We start from the raw sequence: 11898 nt of genomic DNA on the forward strand, positions 1-11898 counted from the left end.
TGCAGGTGACTCTATTCTATATTATAATTAAAAAAGAAAAAGAAAAAAAAAAAGAGGGGAATGCTTAATTTCTGTGATGTCTACGTTTTTTAATTGACGGGGAGGGGCACATAAGCAACAGGCATCAAAGCATCCATTATTTTGGCTGTGAAAAACTCAAAAACAGAAAACCAGTATATAACGGATAGCTCGATATACGATGGCAGATACAGGTAATAACCGTTAGTCGAACTTCAAAGGGGATCAATGCTCACAAAAAAAAAAAAAAAAAACCATTGCTCAAACAATAGTGGATGATATACATTAATAAAATTGCACCATTCCAATAATATAACAAATTACTGACATAATAATGCCCATATGATATAACAAAACCCGGAAACTCTCACAACTTTATCTCTCTCGCTAATCTATCATAACAACACATGCATGGGATGCATAACCTCATTCCAATGGGAGCCGCACAAATTAAGAATACTTGGATTAAATTCAACTAGAATGTTATCTCACAAGGTGCATGAAATGTTCTTCCCCGGCATATGGCTTCTAGATTTTCTCCAGCGTAAGAGCAAAGTGGTGATACCTCCACACCTGTACACCAAGTAGGCAGAGAAATTGACAATTAATTATACTTTGGGAATGCTTCTTAGAAGCTAGAACTGTGATTTAAACCAAGTCATAACCTCTCAAAACACAGCTCTTTCCCACTTATCCCGCTGATCTTAGTTCTCAAAACTACAAAGCACAACTTACACAGGGCAGGACCAATCTTGAGCTAAATGCTACAGAGCAGACCTAATGAACCCGTACAAGGTGGACATCTTGGTATGAGTTTAAGCTTTAAATTATTAAATTGAAAAGGCATACTTAAATTCACAATCCATCTTTTACTAGGTAATGATTAGGCTACATAATGGGAGAGGTCTCCCTTTCTCTTAGAAAAAAGCCCCTCTGCTACTGGCAAAAAACAGAGGAAACCCAAATGATTGAGCAGGAATCAATCTTGTCTCTAGCGCAAACAAAAGAAGATAATACCAAGCTAGTCAGAGCCTTTGTTCCTGGTTAACCTCCATTACCACTAAAAGAAGAAGTGATCTACGGGTCTTCTATGATCTATCCAGAATAACAAACATGTTCAGTTTAAACTCTTAAAGTACCACCCCTCTCCCTTCTTTCCCTTTTCCTCTATTATATTCCTATTGGTTTATTATAGGCATTCACTTATTTTCCACGATGTTACTATGACTAAGCAAGCAAAATAAAGCATACAATTACCAGTTGCATATAAAGGCACTGAATGTGTTACAAAGCCGCCTGCAGCAACTACCCAGCGAGTATGTAGTCGAAGCACAAGCAGCCGAGCACTCTCGGGGGTGTCAAAATTTGACCCATTGGCATTTTTTACAGGTGCAAACTCTTCTTCCCGTGGTACCTGCACTTCGGTTATAGCAATTTTAAAGTGTAGAGAGAAAAGGGAACAAGGGTTGATGAAGCAAGAGTTGTAAATAAAATCACCTCAAAAAGAGCAGTTGAAGGAGCATATGGGAATGCATCAAATATGAATTGCTCTAGTTTCAATCCCATTGTACCACCATGAATAGAAGGAATTTTTTTCTCAGCTAGATGGTAACTGCATTCACAATGCATGTGCACATTAAAATCCTCAAACTAATTAATAAATAGGTATTTATTCAAAATTTTAAAGCAAAGTTCAATTGGAAACCTAGACCTCAGTTCTGCAGCAGCAGCATCACATGTATTATTCTAACATGAAAAATCATATACAGCATATTGATTGTATGCATTGACCAAACAGGTGTAGGTAGGATATAATGTCACCGCAAAGGGGCTGAAACAATTTCCATTTTGGACAAAAATATATATAGAAATTAGAAAGTATGTCAATGATGCAGCAAATATGAACTGCAGATGCAAACTACATGGACCCGCTTACTATCATGTGGTAACAAAATGAGCATTAATCAACAAAATCATGCTAGAGGAGTGGTGTTCAGCCCAAAACATGTAACTAAATTGCAGGAAAGAATAGACATATCAGATAGTAATAGTTAAATTTTATTTAATCAAGAGACACTAACATGCTGTCTTTCTCGAGGCCATTTGCCACTTGATTTAGAAAATCCAAAGTAAACATGTGCAAGCACACCTGAAAACCAAAAGTCACAATAGTTCAGCTTCAGGAAGACAACATTCGGAGAATGTGATAACAAGATAGCACAAAGTTTGATGCAAAAGAATAGAACTTCATTCCTGCTCTCTCTCCTCTCTCAGCCTTTTTGGAACTACATTCAATAGCTCACCTCAACAGAAGTCTATGACACACTGCAATTTTCAAAGTGAATACATGACAAGTCTCACCTAGCGTATCTAACTAAGACATTATGACCTTCTAAAGCATAGGAAAATCAGTTCACATAACTCCAAAAATCATCAATAGAAGTCTAATGCAACTATAATTGAAGTGGTTAAAAATGGTGAAATTAAAACCAATTAAATAGAAAAAAAATGAAGAAAATAAAGGCTGAAATTGTAATCTCATGTCTAACATCAAAAGTTATTGAGCCCAAGAAACTTGTGAATTTCTAGCAATAAATGATTTGAATTTTTCATCTGGAAGTGCAATAATAAGAATTATGCAAACATAAGAGATTAAAAGAAGAAGATACAAATAGACTATACATTACTCCAACAAAAGCGAAGACGTCCAGTTTGCTGGTTGATTGCAGAAGCAAGTGACTGATCCAGCTCACTGTATTCAACCACAGTGAGAGGTCCACCTTTACCACGCCTTACAAAAACACCAACCTTTTCTTGGGGGTATGCCTGTAATCAAATAGCTTGTAGCTATTAAGCTGCACTAATTTTGAGAATTTCTGTTGTACTAAAAAAAGACCAAGTTCAACATTTGATAAAAAATATCCACAGAAGATTAGCTTCTAACTTTTCTAGATTAATATTCAACCACAGTTTATGTCTTTCATTCTTATGACCTATGTTGGCTTGTGGAGCCGAACTCTTGCAGCAGCAGCTTATATTTTTATTAATGATCTTAAATGAATCAAAATATAGATAAAGATTACTACCTTACGGACAACTTTTGCAGCAGCCGCTACACCTTTATCAATGAAATATCCCAGAAAAGCTGGATCAGCTACACGAACCTGCTTTCAATACCCTAATCACTATTTCTTTAATTAAGAAAATTTATAAAAGTTAATAGAATTGAAGCACTGTAAAAAAAAAATCACCAGTGCATTGTCAACTCCATAGCAGTCCACATACTTGATCCCTCTTGAGGCCATATCTTCTAATAATTTTGAATATTTCAGTGCTGCAGAAAAATTAGGACAAAACCAAAGCAATAAGCAGCTATGTCATAATGTGAAATCGGGGGGAGTCTCCAGCATGTTGCCCTCAATTTTGAAAGGATACCTGAATATACTCCTCCATTCCCATCCGGAGCTTTAGCTACCTGATTTTATAAAATCAAGATCATGCAATTGAAAGTTGAAGTAAGATATAAATTTAGACCCTTCAAAGACATGGGAAGATAAAATCATTATTTTGGGGCTAATAGTAGTCATCAAAATGATCAAGAATTCCAGGAAAAATCCAGGGGACCGTATAATCTACACTGGATAAACAAAATCTTTAAAGACTCTAATTAAGCTCATTTACAAAAAGAGACCATACTTTGAATGGAGTCTCCATGATAAATCTACCATCCTTGGAAACACAAGGTATGGTGCCTTGCTGGAAGAAGGTAACCTGCATCAACGAAATATCTTTCAAATTAAGCAAAAAAGTATAAGAAATAACTGGTGAGTACTTTTAGATGGTTGATGAGATGAAGCTTCCATACCTGATTAGCTTCAAGGCCAAAGTACTTGTGATTTTCAAAAAAATATTTTGTGGCTTCATCAGTGAACGGGCTGGTCATTATGTACCAATGTATTGAAACTGAACTACCAGAACCTGCACGTGATAAATTTTAGGGATAGCGTGTCAAAAAAGACTTGCTATTCAGAGCTTTAAGAATAAAACCTTACCTTCACTTGAAGCTTGAGCTGCTAGTCTTTGGACGCACAAAATTCTCTCAGCTTGAAGTTGAAAAAGGGACTTGCCAGATGGAAGTCCAATATCTGAAAAGAAAATATATTAAGTGTGATAACAAAAACACTTACGGAAAATTTTGACATATATTTCATATTCAAATCACTAAAGCTCTCGGTTTCAGATATATCTAACTAGTATAAATCAGATAGGGCATCCTAACATACCTTTTACATTAGAGAGGAGTTAACTTTAAAGTTATCTAGGTACATATAGCCAAAAAGAGGAATTCAAGGAAATGATTATTGTTATTTCTTTCATTAAAAAAAAATGCATTCGATTTTTTTTCTTAAAGAAAACTTACAGACTTGCAGAGTCAAGAAAATTACAACCTAATGCTCCAGAATCAAATTTATAATTATTGAGTTGCAGAATAACCTATCCAAGCCATTCTTTACTCGATTTTTATCTTATAGCCAACTTGGACAGTAAATCTTCTTCTGCTTCAACAATTGTACATAATAAATGAGTACCAATATTTAAATGCACTTCATTTTCTCTCGGACATTTACTGAGTGCATTTGAATGTGAGTATGTGTCCATTTGTCCAATCGCTAGCTAACATTGCCAACTAAACAAGACAGGATTAGCAAAGAAACTACAATTGCAGAAAATGGCAATTACTCACTGAAACATCCTTTTGGATCTGAACTTCCAAGCCTTGTCCCCTGGATATTTCAGTTATGAAAAACACACCAAAAAATCTGTCAAGCTCACACTAGAAATGATGCAACAAGTGTTAAAAAAGTACCAAGGAGTAACGACACGGAACATAAAAGATCATGTGTACATGCAACCACAAGCAAGAATGTGTTATCTGCAACAATCCCAGCATAAAATACATCAATCCCGGATATTTTTTGTAATTCAACATGGTAAAGAGCTCTAGTATAAATCATGGGATGAAAGGAGGCAGTTAAAACTTTCTCTGTTGTGGTCCCCCAAAATTTAGATGCTGATCCACAAATAAATGCCCCCAATACATTAACAGATAAATAAATAAATAAATAAATATATAATTGAAGAACATCACTGTAATTGTTCCACTAGTTTCCGACGAAATTTTACTGGTATGGAACTGGATGGTAATTGGCATGTCAACATGCTCCCATCCACATCTAATGATGCTCAATAATTTTCTACTGCAATAATTGATCCCAGTACATATGATTTAAAAAAAAGTTCACATCTGCCAACAAATCCTCTGTGAGTATATAAAATAGATATACGATACAGTATATTCTAATGAAAAAAGTGTGCATAATTGCCTAAAGCATCTTTTAGATATGTAATAATTAATCCTAAAGAACAAATCACAGCCCTTGCTTTCCAAATTATTATCTAAACATATCCATAAGCAAACTGTCAAAAGTGGGCTTCCATCCATAAAAGCAACATTATACCACCTAAAAGAAAGAGAGAGAGAAAGAAAGACAGGCAAACTTAATGTAACACTCATTCAATTAACAGTGTTTGATAAAGTAAACAGTGACTGGTTGCTCACTCATTGGTCCCTACTTTTACATCATTAATTGAACACACACACACCCAATCATCAAATTGTCTTCGTGTGGAAACCATCCCAAAAAGTACACATCATGCCATAATTATGCTTTTAAAGTGTGATGGATAAATTAATAAAAGAGATGTAGGTATGCATTTCATCAAGCAACAAACAACAACCACTTTTCAATATTCAAAAGTATAGAATTCACAAAAAAGAAAAGAATAAACGGAAAAGGACAATTAACAACTCAGCGCTAATTACTAAAGGAAAAAAAAAAAAGACAAATGGTACCTGGCCACCAGATAATAGCAAAACAGCCAACTTGCCATCAGAGATTGCCTTCAATCCCATCTTCCACCATCTCTCTCTTTCTTCTATTGTTCTCTCCTCTACCGTCGACACGGTATTCTCCGGCACCGGCTCAATTGCCACCACCGGTAGCCCTGTAAATTAATCAACGAAACGAGACAGTAAATCACACGTTATGAACTACACATTCATATCAATTAGTTTCAACACGATTAGAGAGGGAGACCTTGAGATCGAAGCGAACATCGAATTATCCGATCCAACCTTGGAAGATCTAAGCTCTGCAATTAACAATCCAAATTCAATTAACACTGCGAGAAAAAAGAGAGGGAAGATCTAATAGAGTGAGATAGAAGGGGTGAATTGACCTCGATGTCCTTGAAGAGAAGTTCTCGCTCTTCAGTAGAGAGCTCGTCCCAGAGGGCAAAAGCGTCTTCCTGGCCATAATCTTTAAGCCTCTCGAGCAACGCTTGTGGAGGTGGAGGAGATCCGTTGTTAGTTTCAGTTGGTTCCCTCATTTCCAGTTTCTCTCTCTAAATCTGTCAGGAAATTATCTCTCTCTAGATCTCTCTCTCTCACTGTGGCTCTGTGTTTCGGTCTCGGTTTGCTGGTTAAAAAGCTTATAGAGAGAAAAACGAAGATAGTGAGTGAGTGGAACAGTAGTAGCAACAAAGTCTGTTTATTTGTTTGCGCGTCCTCTCTAAGCAACTACCTATTCCATCCATTTTCAATTACGGTATTAACCCAGGTTATTTCTCCTAATAATACTTATTAAATTTGATATTACCCGGCCAAAAGGCTGAGTCAGGAGCCAAACCGCTTGCCCTGGATCAGCTAAAAAAAATTAAAAAATATTTGAACTTCTAAAATCTCACATAACAAAATTAAAAAATATTTTATATGTATATAATTTATATATATATAGTTATTCCATTGTAAATAAAGGTTATATATATATATATATATATAGAGTTACCACACATGAAAAAATTAAAAAAAATTACATGTGGATGTAGATTATAAAAAAATATGTAAGGCTAAATATTTTATTCACAAATTAATTTTATATTTTTAGAGCTTATTAAAAAAAAAAAAAAAAAAAAGAGATTGAGTCTCACCTTAATTTTAACCAATTGAAACTCAATCAAGGCTTCAGATAGTTTGTATTTCGAGTCAACCTTCGAGTCGAGCTGGGTTTTATGTCATGCTTCTAATCACTATGTTAGGTATCAAATTACTGTTTCTCTCTTAGGCAAACCTCAGACCAGTCCCTTAACTATACATATATCTTCTCGTCTGAGTCCTCTAGCTACCAATTTTATCAATTAAGTCCCCGCTCAGCATTTTTACTTGTCAAGTCTAAAATATTAAAACACGCCCTTCCTTTCCATATATGACATGCAATAATACGAGTGTGGTCGGAGTATGTAATTACCTTAATTGTGTCTTAAAAACAGCGATTAGACACTCTTAAATCGATTAGAGAAAACGATTAGCATGTGGACTATATTTAACGTCGCCTCTAATTGTTTTACTAGAATAATCTGGTGAGTTGATTGAAAACAGTGGTGGTGTTGGGTGAGAACGAGAGATATATTTCACTACATTCAAGGAGGCACAGGAATGGCGTGACTTTACCCTGGAAAAACTGGATGTCGGCCTGCCGACACGGTATTCTTAAATGGATCGAGATCAATGCATTCAGTTTAACTCTTCTTTGCTTCAACAACCATATTAACCAATAATGATTTGAGTTTCATGTAATATTAACGCAGAAAGTAGAGATCAAGAAATGTTCTCGGGCTGTAGCAACTTCTTGTCGCTTGCAAGAGCATCATATAATATATGATTGAATAAATTGAAGCACTTTATATTAAATGGGAGAAGGGTCCAGTGCGCATGCCTCCCACCCTCCATACCCCTAGTATCCTGATGGGCCATGATTAGTTGATTTTTTCAACTAGGCCCTCACCGTGTATCGAATTATAATCTAATGATACTTTTTTTTTTTTTGGTTTTTGGATCGAAGCATGATGATGCTTTTCTCTTACCTATTAATATCCAATTGAGCCCTGCCCATATATCGAACTAAAGAAAAAACTAGAATAGCCCACGACACGACCACTGCATCAATAGGAACGACAGGGCAGAAAAGCATTTTTAGATGTTAAAAGGCACCGCACGCAGCACGTTTTGCGGAGGAGTCTACTGCTGCAGTACATTTGCTTCTTTTTCTTTTTTTTTTTTAATTTATCCAAATATCAAATTATCCTTAAACTGACTTAATAATAATACACAATCATTATGAAAAGACAAAATTGCCTCTTTACTCCAATTTTAAACCTTTTGTTTTAAGGGCATTATAGTTGTTTTGTTGTGTTTTTTTTTTATTTATGCATATACCAAATTACTCCTTAGTTGACATTAAAGTAATGAGAAAGCTATTATGAAAATATAAAAATGCTCTTTGGGCCACTTGTTTAATTTTTTTTGTTTTTAAGGGTAGGTTGGTTATTTAATTGCACAATTAAGATGAAAAATAATTTATTTGTTTCTAGTTAATTTAGTAATGATAAATTAACTATGCAAAAAAATAAAATTGTTATTATATTATTATAGTGAATAGTGTTTTTATGTGCGGAGCTACAACATTTTTCTACGTTGTTTTAGCTTTTTCATAATTATTACAATAATATTTAATTAATTAAAGAAGTGTTTTGATGTGTCTGGTTGTTGTAATAATAATATTCAGGTAGTTGAAGGGTTGTGCAACAAGAGGATGTGGGAATTTATATGGATGTCCAAACATATTGAGGTTGCCTGGGATGACCTACTTAATAAATTTGGTATGTTTTTAAAGTATTTCTTTTACCTCCATTACTCTCTCTGTCTCTCTCTCTCTCTCTATTATATTCCCTCGCCAAAGACAACTGAAATTATTTGAAAGAAAAAAGGAGGAGGAGGAAATCATTAGAAAAGTATCAGTCCCTTGGACATTTTACACATTATTAGTTCTTACAAAATGAATTTCATACCAATAAAGTAGTAGTTATTATTTTTTATTGATTACATTATGGATTTGTTTGGAGTTTGGACCCATTTATGGTTGATACTGCCAAAATCACATTACGAGGAAAGCTTTTTTTTTTTTCTTTCTTTAATGAAGGAGGAAACCCATTCTTTCAATCGCTCTTTCTTCTGAAGTTGTTATACATTAATTATGAAAGGGTCAATCAAGTCTAACAGTTCTCCATTCTTTAGTCAATTTTTAATTAGTATAATTTATGATATACATTAAAGTACAAAAAAAAGTAATAAGATGTATGAAAATAATTATACTATATGAAGCAAAACAGAGTCATTGCATGAATAAAATAAGTTGCCATTCATTAATTCTTTCATCCATTGATTTAAAAACGAGAACTCCCGTTAAAGTAGATTGAAAAACAGAGTAGGGTTATTTCAATAAAAATATCAAGATTTCTTTTAGGCCCGTTTGTTTACTGAAAAGTAATTTTTTTAAAAAAATGTGAATTTCGAGAAAGTATTTTTCGATATTTGATAGTGTAATGAAAATAAAGCTGGAAAACACTTTCTAGTATTTGGTTATGTCATGGAAAATGAATTGAAAAATAACTTATTAACATTTTATTTTTCTCAAGTTTATTAAAATAATAAGAAACAAATCTTACAAATTAAAAAGTTGAATGAAAATGAAATTGAAAAAAATATATAATTTCATAAATTATCTCAAATAAAATAAATAATAATCAAAATAATAGAGATCAAATCTAAAAAATTAAAAAAATAAAAGATGAAGAAATTAAAATAATAATAATCAACATTTCATAAATTATTTCAAATAAAATAAGTAACAATCAAAAGAATGAGTATCAAATCTGATAGATAAAAAATTTCAATAAAAAAATGATAAGAAAAAAAACAAATAACAATTATAAAAATAAGGACCAAAATTAATATAAAAATAAAATTTTAAGAGATGAAATTGAAAATCAATATTAAAAACAAAATATATATAACGATCAAAAATTTTGAGGATCAAATTTGATATAATCAGCAAATAATGACATTTCTAAATTTTTCACAATTTCTGGAAAGTGTTTTCCCCCAAATTTTTTTAGGAAAACATTTTCCTGAAAACCAAGCTAAATTTTTATTTTACTGGAAAGTGTTTTCCATTGACCAACTTTTCTAATAGCAAACAAATACAAGAAAGTTTGGAAAGTGATTTCCTAGAAATCACTTTCCGGAAAACAAACACAGCTAAAGGGAAAATACTTTCCTGAAAACCAAACCAAATTTTTCATTGACTAAAATTGACCGGAAAGTGTTTTCCGTTGACCGGAAAGTATTTTCCATTGACCAACTTTTCTAATGACAAACAAACACAGGAAAGTTTGGAAACTTGTTTCCGGAAACCAGTTTCCAAGAAAACAAACGAGGCCTTAATCTCACATGCAATTAATATGTTAATTCACAAGAGGAACTTAGCCGTTAAACAATTAGTGGAAATCATATCTTTTGTTTTCGTGCAGGATCTAAAAGCTAGGCAGTAAAATTAAAGAAGAGAAAGTTGAGGTCATAAAAAGTGTTGAATTGCAGCATGATGAACTAGTTGCTGTTGTGTCCAGCGTTCCAAGAGCATTTTATACATTTGCAATGATGTAATTACCGATAACTCAATATTGTTCTCATTTGTAATCAGTTAGTACTTTCTGTTAGCTACGTTTTAATCATTTGTAAGCGTATAGTGGCTGAGAAAGCAACTAGCGGCGGGGCCAACACTGCTGGCGCTGCTAGTTGTGTGTCGCGTATAGCCAGCAGGCCCAGCACGCCGCTGGCAGCGAGGCAGCAAGCTGCTGCCTCCCACAGCAGCGCTAGAAGCTACTGGCACTGCTGTGCAGCCATACGCGAGGCTGATGCCTCACGCATGATGGCTACTGTTGGTGATGATAGCCTTTGTTGCCGTTGCCAGACCAGCAATCGGCGGTGGGCTGGGAGCCCATTACTAGTTGCGGTGGTTGAGAAGAAGATGAGGGGCAAATATACGAATCTTCCGTGCATCTTTTATTATATTACTTTTAGGGGCATAATTACAATTCTACCCCTATACTTTATAACTTATTACAGTAAAGTTTTTAAGTGTAATTTACAAATTTACCCTTGTGCTTTATTGCTTATTACAATATAAGTATATTGGATAGAATTATGAATCTGTCCCTCCTTATAATATTCATTTTATATTTTAAATTAAAACCTAAATCAAATTAATTATAAAATTAATTTTTTCTCATAGGATTAGGATTGAATTAAAAATTTTAATTCAATTTTTGTTTTTGTAATATCTTAATAGGATTAGGATTTAAATTAAATAATGTTTTGAAAAATAGTTTGTCTAAAATAAAAGGAGTTTTTTAATCCAAAATTTTGATTTAATATTTTAAGTGTTAGAAATATTATTTTAAAATTGTACATAAAGTCAATAATTAAAATTAAGCATGCAATGTATTTAATTATATATATTAATATATTCTTAAGCATGATAGATGGTTACAAACATTTAAAGACCAATATAATTTTGTTTTTATTGTTGAATGCTTGTGATATTAAATAGGGCTTGCATATCATATCTTTTCTCTAATTTTCTTCTAGATTGTTAAATTATTTTCTCATTTAACTCCCTTCGAGTGTAATTCAGGGTTTCTTATACATTTATATAAATGTTATGTGATTTAAAAATATAAGAATTTAGATAAGAAAATTTATTTTGCAATCCAAGACGAAGAAATAACAACAAAAAAGGCTACAATCATGGTGCTTGCAAAATGACTTATAAAGATTTGCAATAACCACCTAGGTTTTGATCACCTAATATCCTTTTTTGATGGCTTAAGGGAATTAGTTTAGATATTTTTATAATCATCCAA

The 11898-nt window shown here is 33.2% G+C and overlaps 1 protein-coding gene across 1 annotated transcript; it reads right to left on the reverse strand.

Moving 5' to 3' along the window:
* Positions 1–275: 275 nt before the first annotated feature.
* LOC118039061 (UDP-N-acetylglucosamine diphosphorylase 1) lies at positions 276–6628 on the reverse strand. The gene is made up of 15 exons (XM_035045638.2): positions 6319–6628; positions 6177–6231; positions 5933–6084; positions 4763–4802; positions 4071–4163; positions 3884–3996; positions 3715–3789; positions 3454–3493; positions 3270–3352; positions 3105–3182; positions 2701–2844; positions 2100–2167; positions 1516–1630; positions 1276–1432; positions 276–591 (listed from the first exon to the last, which is right to left on the reverse strand). Exons 1-15 carry the CDS (start codon positions 6466–6468, stop codon positions 494–496), a joined length of 1461 nt encoding a protein of 486 aa, XP_034901529.1. The 5' UTR covers positions 6469–6628; the 3' UTR covers positions 276–493.
* Positions 6629–11898: the final 5270 nt, after the last annotated feature.

This window comes from Populus alba, chromosome 1, assembly GCF_005239225.2.
Source record: "Populus alba chromosome 1, ASM523922v2, whole genome shotgun sequence".
Classification (NCBI taxonomy): domain Eukaryota; kingdom Viridiplantae; phylum Streptophyta; class Magnoliopsida; order Malpighiales; family Salicaceae; genus Populus; species Populus alba.